Here is a 24,769-nt window from a genome sequence, read left to right as displayed (position 1 = left end):
AAATAAATTACAATATATAATTTCAAGGGGGGGGGGTCATGGTGTAGTCATGGTGTAGTAAACAGCTCACTGTTATTGCAAAGCAGCCCAAAGCTCTCCTCGAAAAAGTAAAGTTTAACTTAGACTTTACTCTGGCTAAATCAACACAGATCTCTCTCTCTCTCTCTCTCTCTCTCTCTCTATCATGTTAACCAAACATCTTGCATAAGTTTTGGACACATTAAACATGAAGGCTCTTCTAATATGGGCTGTTTTGCTGAACTTTTACAAGCTCCCTAAGACAGGTGACTGCGCTTCAACACAGTAAGTTTCCCTCAGTAAATATTATCATAATTGTTTAGGAAACTTTGCTTAACCTAAATGAAAAATAGATGCGTTTGATTGACAGATCCAGAAGGACCACCACATGATAATGTTTACTCTTTCCACTGTATGTCCTCCTACATGTTTTCTGTATTTTATTTAAAGTAGAATGAAGTGATCATTGACAGGAAGTTGACATCATTGATATGATTTAAGGAATTCACATTCACAAGAATTCACGAGATGACAGGATAAATCTAAACCCATGTATTTGCTATAATACAGAACTGTAATGAATAATGAACTATATGAATCTGTGGAGGATAACACTTCAATTTGATCAATTTGCCTTTGGCTCAACTTAGTCCACGCCAAACATTTTGACTATGTTAGCCCACACAGCTTCAAGGATGCACTTTCATGCTAGGTTTAAGACCTCATATTTAAGCTTATAGAGACCCCAACTGGTGTATAGAACAATCTCAAAATTATCTACTTTGGTTTAGATACAAGCATCATGAAACCTGTAACCCAATAAATTAATTTGACTTGGTGAAAATTTGTTTTGTTTTTTTAACTAAATTGCTTAACACATTTTCCATGTGGTTTATTCCTTCACAGACTCCATGAAATGATGACCTCTTCCTCAATATTTAGTCAAATTATTAATTTTGTGTTTGGTTTCCTAGAAAATAGGGTGGCTCAACTTACCCCTTTGGCTCAACTTACCTCACTCTCCTCTATATCTCAATAGTCTCGTGACCTCTCCTCATCTCCTTTCCTATGTGCAGATGAAGAGGAGACGAGGAAAGGAAGCCACATAGGACTATTGAGACCTAGCCTATTTTTCCTTTGTCTTTCACAGTGACCAAGTTCTCTCAATCCAAGTCACAACACATCAACAAGCAGATATTGTGAGGAACATATCCAGCCAATATGAGGTACGATAATGATGTGATAATAAACTAATAATTATCTTGTTTTAAAAAACCTTTTCACTTCACTGGTCTTAAACCAAAAACATTGTGCCAATTACTATTTTTGTTTCTGTACTAGGTTACGGTGTGTTGTTTTCAGACTTCATATTACGCACAATTAGGATATATTCTTTTAAAGTTTATTCATGCATTTGTGTGTGTATGAACATGTGTGTTTGTGTGTGTCTCCCAGACAGTTTTGTGGTCACCTACTTCACCTGAGTACATCGGAGCACACACTGAGGTGCACCTGTTTGTTCCTGCCAACAAATTGGGGATTGTCTCAGACCTGCTGCAGACACACCACCTAACACACCAGTATGTCATGTGATCAATTGTCATATTTTAGTGACACTAGCAACGTTAACACAACACCTAACTGCCTCATCAAGAAGTTCAGTTTTATTGCCTTAATGGCTAAGGTGTTGGGTTTACAGTAGCAAGAGATTGAGTTCAAGCACCGGTTTGGACTACCAGCTGACTTTGCTTTAACTTCAATATTGATTTTGTTGTGTTATGCCCATATTATGGTCATATCCATGATATTGAATAAGCTATCAGTATTATGAAATGCATGTAGAATGTTTTTAATAGTTCAGAGAAATCCCCAAGAGCAGGAATGTGTGTTTGTTTCAGAGTGCTACTGGACAACACAGAGGAACTGATCGAGATGCAGACCAGGAATGAATCGTCGGACCCTAGAAGCAGTGCATCTTATTATGAGAGATACCATTCTCTGGAGGACGTAAGCTACCGGATTGTGTCATGTCATTTCCTAATGTTATTAACATAACCGTAATGTAATGTAACATTGACATAACCTTTTCTGGGCCTGTATTCATACAACGTCTCAGTGTAAGAGTGCTGATCTAGGATCATTATGATGCCTTTTAGATAATAATGAATAACTTTATATGGCCAGGGGCAGCAAGTCTTAGATCAGTTCTACTACTGTGAAACACTTTATGAATACAAGGCCCTGGTCATTGTGGTCCCAGCTGCTAGATATCAAGTTTGTATTTATTATGAAAATGTTTACATGCTGTCTCTTTTATAGATCTACTATTGGATCAACAAGACTGCCCAGGAATACCCAGACATGGTCAAAGTCACCCTTATTGGCTCATCATATGAAAAACGCCCACTTTACGTTCTCAAGGTTCCCCAAGCTGCTTTTTTAGCAATGATTCGTACAATTATTATATTTTAAAGTAATGTCATAGTCAGTTTATAAGTCCTAGTCATTTCATACAGGCAACAGTCACATCCTCATCATCTGATCAAATGATTGCATTTCTCTGTTGTCTTTATCAGTTGTCTGGACGACAAGAGAGAGCTGAAAAGAGAGCAATATGGATTGACTGTGGCATTCATGCTAGAGAGTGGATCTCCCCAGCTTTCTGCCTGTGGTTTGTGCAATATGTCAGTACCTTGTTCCTAAAACCCCGATTCTCTACCAACTTATGCTCTATCTATTCTGATAGGCCCTACTGTATACATATTTGGTTATATAGCGTCTTCATAACTCATTGGTTATGGAGTTGGATTGAAAATATTTATGATGGCTCTGGAATTGTATTAAATCGTATTGCTCACTATTTTGATTTGGAACATAGACAGCTATATTAAACTGTTGACTCTTCCTTGTGCTCTTTCCTCAGTCCTTGAACTTCTATAATCTAAACAATGACATCACTGAGATGCTGAACAGTATGGACATCTATGTGCTGCCTGTCATGAACCCGGATGGATACAAGTACACATGGACAACGGTAAAGAATAAGACGATTCATAAGAAATTGAGTCAGTGGTTGCGTTCCGGGGACAACAACATTGCAGACGTGGTATTGACCAATAGTTGTGTGCCACCTCATCGACTGTGCAGTCATGCGTCAGATTGCTTTGTGATGTGGTTAGCTCATATGTTAAACACCGATCCAGTGAGATCTGGCATGAGTCTGCAATGTCAGTCTGGAATGCTGCCAGTGCCTTCAAATATGTCAATCTGAGCTACACAAAAATGGTCATCTCTACGGGCACTGTGCATCATATGGACATACTTAGTGCATATGAATGATCTATGAGCCAAGATCCATGATCTAACACACAGATCTATTTCACTCACTCCTAAACAACTCAACTTTATTCTGCATAATGTATAAACAGAATGTCAGAGAGATTTTTTATTTTGTGAGTTTACATCAGTGTACATTTTATGAGTAGGCTATATGTTGAGTGGATACAGTATGTCAGTATTTGTTTTGTGATTATACTGTGTGTGCTCCTTTATTTGACCAGAACCGAATGTGGAGAAAGAATCGTTCCTTGAGCAAGGAAAGCAACTGTGTTGGAACCGACCTCAATAGAAACTTTGACGCAAACTGGTGCAGTAAGTCTGAAATGGAAACTGAACTGGCAGCTTGAGGGCTACTGGTCTCTGATCCCACAATCAAACTACTGCCGTTGTTCCCTTGGGCAAGCCTCTTATCCCTAAAATTGCTCTCCATCCAGGGGTGTTGCACAGCAACTGACTCTGTGTCGCTCAACGCGTGTGTGTGTTTCTAGGGGTGTTGGGAAAAAGGCAGAAGACGACTTTGTGTTCTAACCAAATGGATAATAAAAGCTCTATTATATTCCCCCTGCAGCAAAGGGAGCCTCCAATAGGCCCTGTGATGAGATATACTGTGGCCAGTTCCCAGAGTCGGAGCCTGAGGCAGAAGCCGTGGCTAACTTCTTGCGCAGCCACAAAGACTCGGTAAAGCTCTATCTCTCCATCCATTCCTATGGTCAGATGCTGCTCTTCCCATACTCCTGCTCCAATGAGGAGGTGCCTAATCACGGCGAGTTGGTGAGTTGTTGGAAGAGATGAATGGGCGGATGAATCCTAGGGATCACATATTAGGCATTAATTTGCAGTTGATAAAGGTGTTTGTAAGTAGCAAATTAGGACAATATTCTGTATAATTAGCCATTTATTAAGCCTTTTCAGTGTTTTACTATTCACACAAACAATAAATGGCTAATAGTACCTGAAATGGCATAGGATGCTACTTATAAATGCCTATATAGTGATCCATGTACTGGTTTTTGAACAGTCAGTAAATATCATTACCCCAAAAAATGCTAACCTCCCCTGGTATTGTTAATGGTGAGAGGTTAGCATGTCTTGTGGGTGTCTTTGTGCCTCTAACTTTCTCAGTCATCATTATTCACAATTCATTCAGGCTTATCCGTAATTATGGTAATCAAGTGTTCAGAAATATATTATATTCTTATTTACAATCAAAGTGACTCCAAAATGACACTACATTATTTACCATTAATTTCTGGCACAAAATAATCTTTAATACATCCAACAAGTTTGTAGAGTCTAAAGCTTGACGAAGTCATTTCGTGCTGGGAATTTGGGACCAAATACTAAGCTTATGGCACAAGGGCACAAGGCGAGACCCAAATGCAGACACAGGAGGCAGGTGGTTGAGCTCCGATACTTATTATACCAAAAGGGTTAGGCAAAAGGCAAGTCGGGGACAGGCGAGAGTTCATAAACCAGGTCAGAGTCCAAACAGGGCCATGCGATAGGCAGGCTCGAGGTCAGGACAGGCAGGGGTTCAGTGAACAGGTCCGAGTCCAAACAGTACCAGGGGATAGGCAGGCTCGAGGTCAGGACAGGCAGGGGTTCAGTGAACAGGTCCGAGTCCAAACAGTACCAGGGGGATAGGCAGGGAGGACAGGCTGGGGTTCAGTGAACAGGTCCGAGTCCAAACAGTACCAGGGGGATAGGCAGGCTCGAGGTCAGGACCGGAGGCAGGGGTTCAGTGAACAGGTCCGAGTCCAAACAGTACAGGGGGATAGGCAGGCTCGAGGTCAGGACAGGCAGGGGTTCAGTGAACAGGTCCGAGTCCAAACAGTACAGGGGGATAGGCAGGCTCGAGGTCAGGACAGGCAGGGGTTCAGTGAACAGGTCCGAGTCCAAACAGTACAGGGGGATAGGCAGGCTCGAGGTCAGGACAGGCAGGGGTTCAGTGAACAGGTCCGAGTCCAAACAGTACAGGGGGATAGGCAGGCTCGAGGTCAGGACAGGCAGAGTGGTCAGGTAGGCGAATACGGCGTCAGGACAGGCAAGGGTCAAAAAAACAGAGCCTGGGAAAAATAGGAGCTAGGAGAATCCTGGTTGACTTGGCAAAACAAGACGAACTGGCACAGAGAAACAGGAAACACCGGGGACTAATGGGGAAAACAGGAGACACCTGGAGGTGGGTGGACACAATCACAGACAGGTGAAATAGATCAGAGCTTGACATTTTGACTACTTTAATACAATTTGTCCAAATACTTTTGGTTCCCTAAACTATGTACAAAAAGTGCTGTAACTACCCTCAAATTAAAGCTGACAGTCTGCACTTTGACATCATAGTGATTGTATCATTTCAAGTCCAAAGTGCTGGAGTACAGAGTTAAATAGCAAACAATGTGTCACTATCCAAATACTTTTGGACCTCAATGTATATAATCAACAACAACAAAAAATGACTTTATTTTTTACATTAAATTAACTCTGTTCCATTGTTGTTGTTTTTACAGTTTGAGCTTGTACAGGAGGCAGCCATGAAAATCAAAAGATACTACAGGAACAACTACAAATATGGAGCATCAGCAAAAACAATATGTGAGTTAGTCTTCATCAGAGTTGGGGTCAATTCCATTTTACATTTTGCCAACTCAGGAAGCATTGGAATTAATTCATTGACCCCAACCCTAGTCTCCATCAAAAACAACATTGTGATACTCACAGCATTTTGTCTGTATCACATAGGTTGGTGAGGCAGGCAGCAAGGTTCAGACAAACCCCCATAATGTTTAGATGCTTTTTTCTAGTGGAGATTATGTTTATGAATTGCCTGGCTGGGCGGTGGGACAGTGGATGCACATTGATAATTCAAATGGAAATGTTAACAGGTATTACCCGGGAAATATTGTGAATAACTCCTGGCTATCAGCATCCAAATATACTGTTTAATACAACCTGGTCTCAGAGCATTTCGTATTATTCTGTACGTAAATCCGTTAGTATGATATGTTACTTTTTGTATAGTATGTATTAATTTGTGGATGTCCATCACCCAATTCATATAATATGTTACGAATTACAATTCGTATTACACTAAACAAAAATATAAACGCAACAATTTCAAAGATTTTACTCAGTTACAGTTTCTATAAGGAAATCAGTCATTGTAAATAAATTCATTAGGCCCTAGTCTATGGATGACTGGGAATACAGATATGCATCTGTTGGTCACAGATACCTTAAACAAAAAAAAGGTAGGGGCGTAGTAGATCAGAAAACCAGTCAGTATCTGGTGTGACCACCATTGGCCTCATGCAGCGCAACACATCTCCTTTGCATAGAGTTGATTAGGCTGTTGATTGTGGCCTGTGGAATATTGTCCCACTCCTCTTCAAAGGCTGTGCGAAGTTGCTGGATATTGGCAGGAACTGGAATGCACTGTCACATTTGCACTGGGACATTTTCAGCTTCCAGGAATTGTCTACAGATCCTTCCAACATTGGTCGGTGCATTATCATCCTGAAACTTCAGGTGATGGTGATGGATAAATGGCACAACAATGGTCCTCAGGATTTCGTCATGGTATCTCTGTGCATTCAAACTGCCATTGATAAAATGCAATTGTGTTCATAGTCCATAGCTTATGCCTGCCTATACCATAACCCCACCGCCACCATGGGGCACTCTGTTCACAACGTTGACGTCATCAATCTGTTCGCCCACACGGTGCAATACACGCTGTCTGCCATCTGCCCTGTACAGTTGAAACCGCGATTCATCCGTGAAGAGCACACTTCTCCAGTGTGCCAGTGGCCGTCGAAGGTGAGCATTTGCCCACAGAAGTCAGTTAAGACGCCAAACTGCATTCAGGTCAAGACCCTGGTGGGGACGACAAGCATGCAGAAGAGCTTCCCTGAGATGGTTTCTGACAGTTTGTCCAGAAATTATTTGGTTGTGCAAACCCACAGTTTATCAGCTGTCTGGGTGGCTGGTCTCAAACGATTCCGCAGGTGAAGAAGCTGGATGTGGAGGTCTTGGGCAGACATGGTGCATTGTAGTCTGTGGTTGTGAGGCTGGTTGGACGTACTGCCAAATTTTCTAAAACAACATTGGAGGCTGCTTATGGTAGAGAAATTAACATTCAATTGTTAAGCAACAACTCTGGTGGACATTCCTGCAGTCAGCATGCCAATTGCACGCTCCCTCAAAGCGCTCCCTCAAAACTAAATACATTTGTTGCATTGTGTGATGACAAAACTGCACATTTTGAGTGGACTTTTATTGTCCCCAGCACAAGGTGCACCTTTGTAATGATTATGCTGTGTAATCAGCTTCTTGATATGCCACACATGTCAGGTGGATGGATTATCTTGGCAAAGGATAAATGCTCATTAACAGGGATACAAACATTTGTGCACACAATTTTAGAGAAATAAGCTTTTTCTGCATATGGAAAAATTCTGGGATCTTTTATTTCAGCTCATGAAACATGGGACGAATAGTTTACATGTTGTGTTTATTTTTTGTTCAGTTTATACAATACCAGTCAAAAGTTTGGACACCTACTCATTCAAGGTTTTTCTTTATTTTCACTAATTTCTGCATTGTATAATAATAGTGAAGACATCAAAACTATGAAATAACATGCATGGAATCATGTAGTAACCAAAAAACTATTCAACAAATCAAAATATATTTTAGATTCTTCAAAGTAGCCACCCTTTGTCTTGATGACAGCTTTGTGCACTCTTGGCATTCTCTCAACCAGCTTCACCTGGAATGCTTTTCTAACAGTCTTGAAGGAGTTCTCACAAATTCGGAACACTTGTTGGCTGCTTTTCCTTCACTCTGCAGACCAACTCATCCCAAACCATCTCAATTAGGTTGAGGTCAGGTGATTGATTGATCCATCAAAGGATGGATTTGGATGGATTTCCACCGGTCTAATATCCATTGCTCATTTTTCTTGGCCCAAACAATTCTCTTATTATTATTGGTGGCCTTTAATAGTGATTTCTTTGCAGCAATTCGACCACGAAAGCCTGATTCACACAGTCGCCTCTGAACAGTTGATGTTGAGATGCGTTTGTTACTTGAACTCTGCAAAGCATTTTTTGGGCTGCAATCTGAGGTGCAGTTAACTCTAATGAACTTATCCTCTGCAGCTGCACCAGAGGTAACTCTGGGTCTTCCTTTCCAGTGCAAATCCTCATGAGAGCCAGTTTCATCATAGCGCTTGATGGTTTTTGCGACTGCACAACCTTCATGTCTCAAAGTAATGATGGACTTTTGTGATTCCATATGTGTTATTTCATAGTTTTGATGTCTTCACTATTATTCTGCAATGTAAAAAATAGTACAAATAAAGATAGACCCTTGAATGAGTAGGCGTGTCCAAACTTTTGACTGGTACTGTATGTTACAAATTTGCTAAAGGTACAATATATCAAATCAAATTGATTTGTCACATACACATTAGCAGATGTTAATGCGAGTGTAGCGAAATGCTTGTGCTTCTAGTTCTGACAATGCAGTAATAACCAACGAGTAATCTAACCTAACAATTCCAAAACTACTACCTTATACACACAAGTGTAAAGGGATAAAGAATATGTACATAAAGATATATAAATGAGTGATGGTACAGAACGGCATAGGCACGATGGAGTAGATGGTATAGAGTACAGTATATACATATGAGATGAGAAAAGTAGGGTATGTAAACAAAGTAGCATAGTTTAAAGTGGCTAGTGATACATGTATTACATAAAGATGCAGTAGATGATGTAGAGTACATATATATATATATAGTATATATACAGTGCCTTGCGAAAGTATTCGGCCCCCTTGAACTTTGCGACCTTTTGCCACATTTCAGGCTTCAAACATAAAGATATAAAACTGTATTTTTTGTGAAGAATCAACAACAAGTGGGACACAATCATGAAGTGGAACGACATTGATTGGATATTTCAAACTTTTTTAACAAATCAAAAACTGAAAAATTGGGCGTGCAAAATTATTCAGCCCCCTTAAGTTAATACTTTGTAGCGCCACCTTTTGCTGCGATTAAAGCTGTAAGTCGCTTGGGGTATGTCTCTATCAGTTTTGCACATCAAGAGACTGAAATTTTTTCCCATTCCTCCTTGCAAAACAGCTCTATCTCAGTGAGGTTGGATGGAGAGCATTTGTGAACAGCAGTTTTCAGTTCTTTCCATAGATTCTCGATTGGATTCAGGTCTGGACTGTGACTTCTAACACCTGGATATGTTTATTTTTGAACCATTCTATTGTAGATTTTGCTTTATGTTTTGGATCATTGTCTTGTTGGAAGACAAATCTCCGTCCCAGTCTCAGGTCTTTTGCAGACTCCATCAGGTTTTCTTCCAGAATGGTCCTGTATTTGGCTCCATCCATCTTCCCATCAATTTTAACCATCTTCCCTGTCCCTGCTGAAGAAAAGCAGGCCCAAACCATGATGCTGCCACCACCATTTTGACAGTGGGGATGGTGTGTTCAGGGTGATGAGCTGTGTTGCTTTTACGCCAAACATAACGTTTTGCATTGTTGCCAAAAAGTTACATTTTGGTTTCATCTGACGAGAGCACCTTCTTCCACATGTTTGGTGTGTCTCCCAGGTGGCTTGTGGCAAACTTTAAACAACACTTTTTATGGATATCTTTAAGAAATGGCTTTCTTCTTGCCACTCTTCCATAAAGGCCAGATTTGTGCAATATACGACTTATTGTTGTCCTATGGACAGAGTCTCCCACCTCAGCTGTAGATCTCTGCAGTTCATCCAGAGTGATCATGGCCCTCTTGGCTGCATCTCTGATGTCTTCTCCTTGTATGAGCTGAAATTTAGAGGGACGGCCAGGTCCTGGTAGATTTGCAATGGTCTGATACTCCTTCCATTTCAATATTATCGCTTGCACAGTGCTCCTTGGGATGTTTAAAGCTTGGGAAATCTTTTTGTATCCAAATCCGGCTTTAAACTTCTTCACAACAGTATCTCGGACCTGCCTGGTGTGTTCCTTGTTCTTCATGATGCTCTCTGCGCTTTTAACGTACCTCTGAGACTATCACAGTGCAGGTGCATTTATACGGAGACTTGATTACACACAGGTGGATTGTATTTATCATCATTAGTCATTTAGGTCAACATTGGATCATTCAGAGATCCTCACTGAACTTCTGGAGAGAGTTTGCTGCACTGAAAGTAAAGGGGCTGAATAATTTTGCATGCCCAATTTTTCAGTTTTTGATTTGTTAAAAAAGTTTGAAATATCCAATAAATGTCGTTCCACTTCATGATTGTGTCCCACTTGTTGTTGATTCTTCACAAAAAAATACAGTTTTATATGTTTGAAGCCTGAAATGTGGCAAAAGGTCGCAAAGTTCAAGGGGGCCGAATACTTTCGCAAGTCACTGTATATATATATGCATATGAGAAGAGTAATATAGGGTATGTAAACATTATAGTAAGTAGCATTGTTTAAAATGGCTAGTGATATATTTTTACATCAATTTCCATTATTAAAGTGGCTGGAGTTGAGTCAGTATGTTGGCAGCAGCCACCTAATGTTAGTGGTTGCTGTTTAACAGTCTGATGGCCTTGAGATAGAAGCTGTTTTTCAGTCTCTCGGTCCCTGCTTTGATGCACCTGTACTGACCTCGCCTTCTGGATGATAGCGGGGTGAACAGGCAGTGGCTCGGGTGATTGTTGTCCTTGATGATCCTTATGGCCTTCCTGTGACATCGGGTGGTGTAGGTGTCCTGGAGGGCAGGTAGCTTGCCCTCGGTGATGCGTTGTGCAGACCTCACTACCCTCTAGAGAGCCTTACGGTTGTGGGCGGAGCAGTTGCCGTACCAGGCGGTGATACAGCCCGACAGGATGCTCTCGATTGTGCATCTGTAGAAGTTTGTGAGTGCTTTTGGTGACAAGCCAAATTTCTTCAGCCTCCTGAGGTTGAAGAGGCGATGCTGTGCCTTCTGCATGACGCTGTCTGTGTGGGTGGACCAATTCAGTTAGTCCGTGATGTGTACGCCGAGGAACTTAAAACTTACTACCCTTTCCACTACTGTCCCGTCGATGTGGATAGGGGGGTGCTCCCGGTATTACGAATGTGCAAATGTATAATGTTTTTTGATTTAGGTTGAGGTTAAGGTTAGAGTTAGGGGAAGGGTTAGCTAACATGCTAAGTAGTTGCAAAGTAACAAAACAGTAGTAAGTAGTTGAAAAGTTTCTCATTAGCAAAAAATGCTAAAGTTCCCCATGATGAGATCCAAACTCGCAACCTTTGGGTTGCTAGATGTTCGCGTTACACGCCCACCAATCCACCTTGACCAACCATTCTACTTTCGTTTTTGCATTAAGCAACCATCACTCTTATGTAACAATACCAAATGCAACATATCATACTAATTTGAGTTTCCCGGATTTACATTTACTATGTTACGAATAGTCTATGAGACCAGGCTGTTTCATAATAAAATGCTGACAATTGCTTTGTAAAGCTGTTATAAGTTATTTCTTTATAAACAGTCACTACAAAACCAGTTAAATTCCTTGTTCTTCCTTCGTCCTTCTACAGACTTAGCCCCTGGAGGTTCTGACGACTGGGCCTACAACCTGGGCATCCACTACTCCTTCACCATTGAGCTGGAGGACCGTGGTCGATATGGTTTCCTCCTACCGCCATCATTAATCTCCAAGGCCTGCAATGAAGCCCTCCTCGCTCTTAAGAGTATCGCTCTCAGAGTCATTCAGAAAACACAACCCCAACCCTAACACGGAACCCAAACCGGCTACGCGTGTGCGCCATCGTGCATAAATGTATTTTGTCCCCCCACACCAAACGCTATCACGACACACAGGTTAAAATATCAAAACAAACTCTGAACCATTGATATTAATTTGGGAACAGGTCGAAAGCATTAAACATGTATGGCAATTTAGCTAGCTTGCACTTGCTAGTTAATTTGTCCTATTTAGCTAGCTTGCTGTTGCTGGCTAATTTGTCCTAGGATATAAACATTGAGTTGTTATTTTACCTGAAATGCACAAGGTCCTCTACTCCGACAATTAATCCGCACATAAAACGGTCAACTGAATCGTTTCTAGTCATTTCTACACCTTCCAGGCCTTTTCTTCTCTTGACTTTATAATGCGATTGGCAACTTTCATAAATTAGGTGCATTACAGCCACTGACCCCCTTTCAGTCACCCACGTGGGTATCACCAATGAGGAGATGGCACGTGGGTACCTGCTTCTATAAACCAATGATGAGATGAGAGAGGCAGGACTTGCAGCGCGATCTGTATCAGAAATAGAACTGACTTCTATTTTAGCCCTTGGCAACGCAGCCTGCACGAGCAGTGTGTGCAATAATTGAATAACATGGATTTCTACATTTATTTTGTAACGCTTGCGCACGCAATGAGTGCGGTGTAGTCAGCTTGCAACCCTTTATGCCCCTGAAAAGTTGGCTGTGAAAACCTGAGCAGTTTCACGTCTGATTTTGTCCAAAGTAATCCCTTTTATCAAAGTATGTTTTGTGTGCGTGTCTGTCAAACATGATTGTATATTGTATCATCATTTTTTGTTTTTAAGGAGTAGGGCAGTCCCAATCATTACATAATTAGTTGTCTGTTGGAGCAGAGGAAAAACGGGGGAGAGAGTGCTGAAATAGCAACGGGTCTGATGCGAACCCATGCAGCTGCAAGTGGTGTTCCATGGCCAGCGTCTTAGACCGCTAGGCCAGCCTAGTGTCACCCTAGCACAGCATTCATGTTTTTGTAGTAAGAAATCATAGACACTAATGAAATCCTTGTTTTATTCCAACTGTATATCCTCCTACCGCTTTGAAGCTTAAAACTATAATTGTGTTGACAGTTCTCTGTGTGTAGGCTTCTAATGGTGTAACAAGATGAATATTCCAACAGAAAACAATAATGAAATTAGATATTTAAATGTTGATGTTTTGGCCTTTCTGAGAATGTCAATTTTTTTCACTGGCTTCCCTTTAGTTTGAAGCATGGCTAGAAAACATACCATCATTGCACTGCTATGGTGACACACACATCTCAGAATAATCTTCACACAGATGTCATTGCCATATACAGACCGCATAGATAGAAAAAAAAACCTTTATGGCCATTGTTGGCTGGTCACATGTGCAAACCGAACTGTCAAAACCTTAGTCATTCTATATGTGTCACTTCACTGTGTCCTATTAATACATATTGACTTCAATTCTTCAATTGCATGTTTTAAAACGACAATACACTGTGGGAAGCTAAGGTTGGCAGGAGTCACAAGGTGATCAGAGTGTGTTGATTTCCTGTTCATTGTAGTTGAAAATGTAAAATAGTTCACAATAAATCACACACAGACCAGAGCAGTACAGGTGACCAAATGTATGTGGACAATATACTATATATACACAAAATAATGGACACCCCTTCAAATTAGTGGATTTGGCTATTTCAGTCACACCCGTTGATGACAGGTACATAAATCAAACACACAGCCATGCAATCTCCATAGACAAACATTGGCAGTAGAATGGCCTTACTGAAGAGCTCAGTGAATTTCAACGTGGCACCGTCATAAGATGCCACCTTTCCAACAAGTCAGTTCAAATGTCTGCTAGAGCTGCCCTGGTCAACTGTAAGGGCTGTTATTGTGAAGTGGAAACTTCTCGGAGCAACAATGGCTCACAAGCTCACAGAACGGTACCGCCGAGTGCTGAAGCATGTAGGGCATAAAATCGTCTGTTCTCAGAAGAAACATCAGCACATTAATGACATTGATATACATGGCCGAGCAGCTGCACACAAGCCTAAGATCACCGTGAGCAATGCCAAGTGTTGGCTGGAGTGGTGTAAAGCTTGCCGCCATTGGACTCTGGAGCAGTGGAAACGGACACATCTGGGTTTGGCTGATGCCTGGAGAACGCTACCTGCCCGAATGCATAGTGCCAACTGGAAATTTTGGTGGAAGAAGAATAATGATCTGGGGTGGTTTTCATGGTTCGGGCTATGCAGTGAAGAGAAATCTTAATGCTACAGCATACAATGGCATTCTAGACGATTCCGTGCTTCCAACTTTGTGGCAACAGTTTGGGGAAGGCCCTTTCCTGTTTCAGCATGACAAGGCCACCGTGCACAAAGCGAGGTCCATACAGAAATGGTTTGTTGAGATAGGTGTGGAAGAGCTTGGCTGGCCTGCACAGAGCCCTGACCTTAAACCCATCAAACACCTTTGGGATGAATTGGAACTCCTACTGCGAGCCAGGCCTATTCGCCCAACATCAGTGCCTGACCTCCCTAATGCTCTTGTGGCTGAATGAAAGCAAGTCCATCAGCAATGTTCCAACATCTTGTGGAAAGCCTTCCCAGAAGAGTGGTGGCTGTTTTCGCAGCAATGGAGGGACCTACTCCATGTTAATGCTCATGATTTTGGAATGAGATGTTCGAAAAGCAGGTGTCCACATACTTTTTGTAGTCTCTGTCAAAGCGAGAACCTTGAAGCCCATCAAGAAGGTTAGAGCTGGTGCTCATCATTCAGGCAACAATACAAACACACACATCAAATATCTTACCAGAATAACATTTTTAAAGATTCTCAGAGCTTGACACACAAATAAAGATGAGCTTGCAAGAGAAGAAAATGTCTGTCAAGATTGATGTTATAAAAGCAATTTTCGTTTGGTGGAAGAGACCCTCTGGAGCTGCTGCAGTGTGTCTGGGGCTGCTGTGTGTTCCCCTACCGGCTAGGATCATAGGCCAATGTGCCTGCTGTGATGAGTACAACAACCTGACTAAAGAGAGAGACCAGCTAGAGACCAGCCACAACAACCTGACTAAAGAGGGAGACCAACTAGAGACCAGCCACAACAACCTGACTTAAAGAGAGAGACCAACTAGAGACCAGCCACAACAACCTGACTAAAGAGAGAGACCAGCTAGAGACCAGCCACAACAACCTGACTAAAGAGAGAGACCAGCTAGAGACCAGCCACAACAACCTGACTAAAGAGAGAGACCAGCTAGAGACCAGCCATAACAACCTGACTAAAGAGAGAGACCAGCTAGAGACCAGCCACAACAACCTGACTTAAAGAGAGAGACCAGCTTCAGAGAGAGACAGAAAGACTGAGGCCGTGGTATTAGGGTTTTTATTAGCCGATATGTTTCAACTTGAAGTTCAGCAGTAAATACATCTTCCCCTTCGAGTCAAAACGATCCTCAGCCATAATGTTTGTACCACGGTGAATGCGGATATGGCTAGAAAACCTACCCCAATCCAGGGATGGAAGATGTGCCTGTACTCCTAATGATCCCATTTTCCGATATGGGAAAATCAAGAAGATTGAAATACTTCTAGCATTAGCTAGTCTAGCATACTGACGAAAAAGAGATTTAAATAATAATGATTGGTTTTCCATGTCTATTCATCAATTGCAGTATTAGTAAATGTTGATGATAATAGTTCTAATCACACTTAATAACCATTAGTGAATATCCAATTAATTATGTGTATGTTTTCTAACTGATCTCATGAACCAATAACTCATTTACAACTGGTTCAAATCAAATCAAATTTTATTTGTCACATACACATGGTTAGCAGATGTTAATGCGAGTGTAGCGAAATGCTTGTGCTTCTCATTCCGACAATGCAGTAATAACCAACAAGTAATCTAGCTAACAATTCCAAAACTACTACCTTATAGACACAAGTGTAAGGGGATAAAGAATATGTACATAAAGATATATGAATTAGTGATGGTACAGAGCGGCATAGGCAAGATACAGTAGATGGTATTGAGTACAGTATATACATATGAGATGAGTATGTAAACAAAGTGGCTAGTGATACATGTATTACATAAAGATGCAGTAGATTATATAGAGTACAGTATATACGTATACATATGAGATGAATAATGTAGGGTATGTAAACATTATATTAGGTAGCATTGTTTAAAGTGGCTAGTGATATATTTTACATAATTTCCCATCATTTCCCATTATTAAAGTGGCTGGATTTGAGTCAGTGTGTTGGCAGCAGCCACTCAATGTTAGTGGTGGCTGTTTAACAGTCTGATGGCCTTGAGATAGAAGCTGTTTTTCAGTCTCTCGGTCCCAGCTTTGATACACCTGTACTGACCTCGCCTTCTGGATGATAGCGGGGTGAACAGGCAGTGGCTCGGGTGGTTGTTGTCCTTGATGATCCTTATGGCCTTCCTGTGACATCGGGTGGTGTAGGTGTCCTGGAGGGCAGGTAGTTTGCCCCTGGTGATGTGTTGTACAGACCTCACTACCCTCTGGAGAGCCTTACGGTTGTGGGCGGAGCAGTTGCCGTACCAGGCGGTGATACAGCCCGACAGGATGCTCTCGATTGTGCATCTGTAGAAGTTTGTGAGTGCTTTTGGTGACAAGCCGAATTTCTTCAGCCTCCTGAGGTTGAAGAGGCGCTGCTGCGACTTCTTCACGATGCTGTCTGTGTGGGTGGACCAATTCAGTTTTTCTGTGATGTGTACGCCGAGGAACTTAAAACTTACTACCCTCTCCACTACTGTTCCATCAATGTGGATAGGGGGGTGTTCCCTCTGCAGTTTCCTGAAGTCCACAATCATCTCCTTAGTTTTGTTGACGTTGAGTGTGAGGTTATTTTCCTGACACCACACTCCGAGGGCCCTCACCCTCCTCCCTGTGGGCCGTCTCGTCGATGTTGGTAATCAAGCCTACCACTGTTGTGTCGTCCGCAAACTTGATGATTGAGTTGGAGGCGTGCGTGGCCACGCAGTCGTGGGTGAACAGGGAGTACGGGAGAGGGCTCAGAACGCACCCTTGTGGGGCTCCAGCGTTGAGGATCAGCGGGGTAGAGATGTTGTTGCCTACCCTCACCACCTGGGGGCGGCCCGTCAGGAAGTCCAGTACCCAGTTGCACAGGGCGGGGTCGAGACCCAGGGTCTCGAGCTTGATGACGAGCTTGGAGGGCACTATGGTGTTCAATGCCGAGCTGTAGTCGATGAACAGCATTCTCACATAGGTATTCCTCTTGTCCAGATGGGTTAGGGCAGTGTGCAGTGTGGTTGAGATTGCATCGCCTGTGGACCTATTTGGGCGGTAAGCAGATTGGAGTGGGTCTAGGGTGTCTAGGGTGTCAGGTAGGGTGGAGGGTGGAAGGTGGAGGTGATATGGTCCTTGACTAGTCTCTCAAAGCACTTCATGATGACGGAAGTGAGTAATCATTTAGAAAGTATAAAAATACAATTAACAGACACCGTAGTCATAATTGTATTATATTAAACATGACAAAATATGTTGTTACAGTGTTTATGAAAATACTGTTTGGTGGAAATGTTTGTTTGTTCTTTTCTAATAATCAATTTCTCTGTTCTATTAATGTGCTTTTCTAATAGCCAATTTCTGTGATCACGAGTGACTCATTGAACGAATCCTAACTATCAGTATCTGAAATTTGGCAGTACGGTACGTCCAGAACCTTATTTTGAGAAAGAGATATCTCAGTTTCAAGGTCTCAGCTTAGAGAGAAGCAGCCTTGAGAGGTATTAGTCTGTCACATGAAGGAAGTAAACATTAATGATGAATTAATTATGAATGATGAATAAGCTAGATCATGCAAATATAACTTGTCTGTATATGAGATAACTAACAGGGCTGCCCCGGGTAGAGCTCCTGATCGACATGTGTACTTGGTGCATTGAGTTGGTTGGAACCTCACCAGCGCACTGATAATAAAGAATTTCTAATTTAAGATTGTCTTCGAGTGTCCCTGTGTAGGACTTCCACAATTGTTTATGAATAGCTTACTAACATTTAAACATTTAGGAATAATGATTAATACTTGAACTATTTATTAATGCAATATCAATGCTTTACTACCAGGTGTTATTATAAAGTGCTACCAATTATGGCAGTTTTTTCCATTTCCTTAAAAGTTTCTGTTTTTATAAGATAAGATGTTTTCATCTGGTAGCGACGCAATGCAAACACAGAGCAGATGTACAGTAACCAGCTTCTATGTGTCAATGTCAGGGGGCCGGGAGACAGGGGCCATGTTGAACTGCCTGTCCAAATATGTCTGCATCTTCCTCCTGCTGGCCCTGTCAGGCCTCTTCTTCCTGTTCCGCAACATCAACATTCTGGAGATGAGGAGGAAAGGTGACCTTCCCCCAGAACAAGTTCAACCTTGCTTCCAACACTATCTTTCATCCATCACTATCCACATTAGCCTACCACCCTTTCACCTTTAGTGACCTCTACTCTCCCCCACAGTGGAAGCTCAACTGCATCTTGGACGTCTGCAGCATCCACTCAATGGGCCCTATTCGCCTGGACTGCAAGCTGTGCTTCTGTAGCGGAGGACCAGCAGAGGCTCTTGTCATTGTGAACGAGTTCCAGGGGTGACCCAAGAGCCATGGTGGGGACGTCCTGCTGGCCGAACTGCACTCCCCACAGTTGGGGAAGGGCATTGCAGGGCAGGTGCTAGACCACCGGAACGGGACCTACTCTACCATTTTTCCATTACTGTGGGAGGGGTCTGTGCAGGTGACAGTGGTCCATTCAAGTGAGGCAGTTCATGTTTTACGACGCTTACGTGAGGAACGGACAGACCGGGTTCTTTACAAGAGCCTATTCCGTTCTGGATTACTGTCTGAGGCCACCATGTGTAACTTGTGCCGGCCGACCAACCAGCAGCCGCCGGGCAATTACACAGATCCCTGCACTGGGGAACCCTGTCCTGCTACAAAGCCCAAGCATCTGCTGAGCTGTGACACGCGGATCAACCACTTCAGGGCAGGCTACAAGAAAGATCTGATAACCAACAAAGAAGCATTGCTCTTCCAGAGGTTAGTGCGGGGTAAGAAATAATGTCTGTGGGAATGAGTGTACTGTATGTTTTATCTTGGACCTATGCAGTATTTTTCATATGTATAATAACAAAGTGTGATTCAGGTGAATGGTATTGCTTGCTGCAGGGTTTCAAACATTTCAAATGATTTTCAATCTATGCAAATAAAGTGTGACTGCCAAGTCTAGCCTTGCAGCATACAGTAGGCCTAACTATCTCACATTAAAGGGATAGTGCGATATTTTGGCAATCAAACCCTTTTTTCTACTAACCCAGAGTCAGATGAACTCATGGATACCACCACACATGATACGTATTACACATGATATGTAAGTCTCACGAATGCAATTTCGATTCAACACAACCTTTTTTTTATTTCAGCTTTAATCTTTATATGTGTGCACTGCTTTGCCTATTCATGTTCACTTTCTCTTTAATCAATAAATAAGTCATTCATTTATAAAGCTATCACTTGTAATTTCATTGTGAGCCTTTATTCCCCAATTTCAGTCATTTTATTTTGTGTGCATTTGTTTTCATTCAACTATAAGCCAACATGACTTAAAACCATTTGTGAATATTTTGTTAATTGTGGACAAACCTGCAAAAGAGAGATGAACTACAGAAGTTATGAGAAACAGTCATTAACCAACTTCTAGTCAGCAGAACCCAGAAGATGAGGCAGACACAGCAGTACTTAAGACAGTGTATTTAATAAAGTAAAAAGGAGAAGTCCTTCAATACAAAATTGGCAAATCCAAAAGGTGGTAGGAATAGCACAAAAAAGCCTCAAGAGATACTCAAAAACAAAAACAGAATTCCACAAGAGCATCCACCGGAATCGACAAGAATACACAGAACACTAGGGCTGGGTGCTAACATACAAACACAGAGCACAGAACTGAGGGAAACTAAGGGTTTAAATACAATCAGGGGAAACGAGGCACAGGTGCAAATAATAATGGGGAACAAGGGAAAAAACATAAGGTCAAAAAGCACAATGGGGGCATCTAGTGACCAAAACCCGGAACAACCCTGGCCAAATCCTGACATGAACTACAGAAGTTATAACAGTTATTCCTTCTGTTCGTAGACACTGACAATACAGTACATATACCCACATATAGTAAAACCTTTCAGTATTGCATGTTCGGCTGAATGTCAAGAATTCAGCATAGCAAGTTTGTATGAAGGTCTGGTTATTAAATGGGTACATAGTTCAGTAGTTATATACTCTAAAACGCTCTGGTGACAAACACACTTTGCTGCCCTGTTTCCAATTGTCCACATGGCTGGGAGAACCTAAGTAAATAAATACATTTCGAAAGTGTAAAACAAACAATCTATTAGCAACAGTGCAGGTGAACTCAATTGGGCTAGCTAGTTGGCTAGCTATCGACCCAACTTCACATACTGTATAGATAATGTTAGCTAGCTAAGTGAATGAAATATCAGTATATCACCATATACCTAACTTCATATTAGCTAGAAATCTTGACATATTTATCACTAAAAACAAACCCCAAATGCATTTGTAGGTAGCTAACGTAAACTCACCCCATTCCATACAAATGTGCGCAACCGCAACATTCAAACGAGGCTACAAAGAACTAATGTGACTGTAGCGACTGTGTTGACTTCAAAATCGAGGATGTGAACAAGGTTTCTATTCAAGCGTTGATCGACATGGTGATGGCTCTATAGTATTGGAGAAAAGTTGAAAAAACTGACCCTCAGTTACATTGTGACGTGTCATGCCGTAACGTACAGCACGCATAAAGCAACTATTTCTGTCTTACAATCTCTCCACCAGGTGTAGCACTTTCTCATCCTTTAAAAACAAGAAATGGACAGTAAGGGGGGTACCTAGTCATTTTTTGCGTCATCATTGCATGCGATCATCATTCTCAATGTGGCTATTTACTTCTAAGGTCACTTTAGCGCTGCCCTAGAAACCTGATTCAAATTCGACACAAACCTTCAAATAGGTATGTAATGACACATTATATAAACATTTTATAGTGTTTTATTTACAGTTTAGAGGCGATAAGGTGATAAGTTGGGGCGGCATTGTAGCCTAGTGGTTAGAGCATTGGACTAGTAACCGAAAGGTTGCAAGTTCAAATCTCCGAGCTGACAAGGTACAAAATCTGTCGTTCTGCAGTTAACCCACTGTTCCTAGGCCGTCATTGAAAATAAGAATTTGTTCTTAACTGACTTGCCTAGTAAAATAAATAAAGTTGGACAGATCAAGGGGAAAAAAATAAATTTTCCCACACAACATCTCTCCTTCTCACTATCATGCATTAGTTTCACTTCTCCAACCGCCATTTTTTTTAAGACCTGACGGGGCTCATTGTCTTCTTGAATTATGCAGAAACGGGCAGCGTGGGGGTCGTGTAATTGATTATGTTGGAAAGGGGAGAAATTGTGCTTTACAATGGTATTGACATTACAGTTGATCTGGAAGTATTGTGTTTTTGGGGCGCTAAAATAAGGTAAATTGTACGGTCCAAGGCGATGTACAAAAGTGAGTGAGTTTATGTTAGCTAGTTAACAGCCATGGTGGAGGGTGACAGGACATTAACATTAGCCCCAACTGTCAGTGATAGTAGGTTATTCTGGATAAGGCAGGCACTTTTGTGTAGTTCCTGTCCCTAGAAGTGAGGATGGAGATAATAGTAACATAATATTCAGCGTGGTGTAATTTGACTATAATGAAGTCTGTTTCTTGTGAGGTTTTCAGTATGAAGAGGTCCCAATGAAGAGCAGTGGTTCTCAGTCCTGGTCCTGGGGGCTCAAAGGGGTGTACATTTTTGTTTTTGTCTTAGTACTGCACAGCTGATTCAAATGATCAACTCATCATCAAGCTTCAAGTGGTATTTATGTATTCATTTGTGATGCTATCCTTGACATGATCCTGTTATTGACACATGCACATATGTGTGGCCATGCCTGTATCGATCCAATGTTATCATGATTTGTTATCAGGGATATTATACTTTAGTAATCTACAATGATCTGGTGATGTAAAACTCTAATAATTACATTATTAATTGTCTTCCATATTCCTACAGATACCTTGTAACTGGAGATTCATTCAAAGCGATTGCCTACAGTTAACGTGTAGGGCACTGCACGGTTGGGTGACCAGGGCCATCTGGGACTGAGGAATTCAGGTGTGTGAAGGCTACCTGTGTCCTGGATAACTTCTTGAGGATGGACATGAGGACCAGGAGGGGATATGCAGCCGCCGTGTGCCAGAGGAGAAGTCTGCTGCTCTGCAGGATGTTTCAAGGATGGGGTACAACAACACAGCAAGAGAGGCAATCCGTGTGCGGGAAATCTTCACCTCCTACTTCTTCAAAGATGATGTTGTTCCCTGGCAACACAATAGACTTCATTATGCACAACCAAAGGCTCTTTTAAGAGCCAATCACATTGCAATAAGAGTAGTCTTCCATTTACTTAGCTATGTCAATTGCAGTTATTCAATTTCCAGTTTCTCTCCCTTTGAGTTCTACTTCTAAGGTGAGGGTGCTGTTTAGGTAAGGTGTGATGTCTGTACATAAACAAAACAGGCTATTTTAAAATCACCCACATTGAAAAAATGTAGAGCAATTAGACACCCTATAACCCATACCTACACTCATGTATCAATCTGATTGATGGATTGTGTTGTGCAGTAAATAGGCTCAGGTGTATAACTGTGGCTCCTTCCACCTTCAAAGAATAGGCAAGAGGGCCAACCATGGCGAATAGTAAGACACTTCATTATTTCTATAACTACGCTATATTGTTTGTCCTCGTGTGTCCGCTCATGTTTTTTGGCAGAAAGTATCTGCAGCCACACACAGATTCCTGTTGAACACTGTCTCTTTGATTACCTTATTTTCTCAATAAGTCTATCTCCTTCACTTCATCCCTCTTTCATCTTCTCCCTAAATCCTCTAGGTTATATCAGCTGTGTCAGTGAAACCCTCCCACATTTGAACTGGCTACATAGAGGGCACAGCATGATCAGAGGTGAGAGGTCACTTGGTCAGGTCAACAGGAAGTATTATTAAAGAGATGCTTTACATTGAAATACAGATAAGAGATGCAGTAGACCCAGAGTTAATGAGAGTTTATGATAATGTTAGAATAAAACAAAAACTTAAACATGTTGTCTCTCTCCTGCAGATATGTTTTTATTTGAGAGGATGCCAACCCCGTCCCATCATCGCCACCTCAACTTTCGTGCCGACTAGACACTTATGTAATTGTGTAATTGTTATGAAATGAGAGAATATTTGGGTAGCACTAATCATTAATCATATGCTGCCTTCCCTGCTCCTATGTTCTTACCTCTTTCCCTGTCTTTTACACCTCTCTCACTGCCTCTTTCTTCCTGTTTTTATAATGCACTGAAGTACAGATTGAACTTGTATTTATAATATTACAATTATAATTGTAATGTATGTATTTATAACACTTGGATAATTAACTTCTTTCAATAAAGCGTTTCACATTCTCTACTGGTTGAAATGCCACACCTATCCTGTGTTTATCAGATCAATGCAGATGAAGGGCATTAGATAGAGATGAACTGGTTGTAGAGTATTTACATGATGCTTAGGAAGTGTAGTGAACTGTTAAAAAAAAAAAATATTTCTGTATATATGAATTACAAATCAGCCTTTAACTAGTTAAATCCTGTTTCTAGTCTATTAGTTACAATGTGTAACCATTGATGTCCCAGGATCAAGATTGGTAAACACTGTTGACATGTATAATTGTAATACATACATGCAGACACAGAGTCATTCAAAGACTGGAATTTGATACTCCTGGCATTGGATATGACTGAAAAATCATCTCAGACATTCATACATGAACTGCACCTTTATTTGCCAAGGTAGGTTACATGATTAGTGAATATACAAGCTACTATGTGGGGATCTCATGCATGGTAATAATTACATGTATATACGAGTTGCATCCTATACAAGTTATATTATATTCTACTCAATCCATATGCTTCATTAATGTCATTCAGACTGTTTTGAAGTTGATACAACTGGCTATGATATGAGGTTCATAGTTAGGTTCTGAACTAATATGTATACCAAACGTTTGTGTCCATAGAAGGGCAAGATAGCCGATCCAGAAGCATACAGGTATTTTTATCCTCCACTGCACAATAAGCAATAACATAGCTAGTTACTTTATTTAATCTATATGCATTGCATGGAAAATATCAGCAAAGGCAAGCTTAAACATTTGTACATTCAATTTGCAGTAAATGCTTTAGCTAGCTAGATTCTTTACATTCACTGTTTCACAAGACGACAGCCTGGTTTGCTGGTTGTTTCAGGAGTCCCTAAAACATTAAACAACCAGAATTACAATTTCATACTCACGTCACAACACCCATAGAGCTAGCCAGCTAATGTTAGCGAGCTTGCTAAGTCGCGGTTTCGAAAATTAACTTTATGATTAAAATATGCATAATCGTTTGTCTCTACATTAACTAACATATTCCTGTC

At 41.3% G+C, this 24,769-nt stretch overlaps 1 protein-coding gene across 1 annotated transcript; it reads left to right on the top strand.

Moving 5' to 3' along the window:
- Positions 1–153: 153 nt before the first annotated feature.
- Positions 154–13,329, top strand: LOC135543604 (carboxypeptidase B2-like). Its single transcript, XM_064971004.1, has 11 exons — positions 154–303; positions 1,169–1,244; positions 1,474–1,598; positions 1,917–2,025; positions 2,338–2,439; positions 2,595–2,702; positions 2,942–3,052; positions 3,579–3,669; positions 3,926–4,128; positions 5,865–5,949; positions 11,946–13,329. The coding sequence occupies exons 1-11, from the start codon at positions 227–229 to the stop codon at positions 12,140–12,142; spliced, it is 1,284 nt and encodes a 427-aa protein (XP_064827076.1). The 5' UTR covers positions 154–226; the 3' UTR covers positions 12,143–13,329.
- Positions 13,330–24,769: the final 11,440 nt, after the last annotated feature.

The sequence above is a fragment of the Oncorhynchus masou genome, chromosome 7 (assembly GCF_036934945.1).
Source record: "Oncorhynchus masou masou isolate Uvic2021 chromosome 7, UVic_Omas_1.1, whole genome shotgun sequence".
NCBI lineage: Eukaryota > Metazoa > Chordata > Actinopteri > Salmoniformes > Salmonidae > Oncorhynchus > Oncorhynchus masou.
The sequence above is the reverse complement of the archived record's forward strand: the minus strand, read 5'-3'. Positions and strand labels throughout refer to the sequence as shown.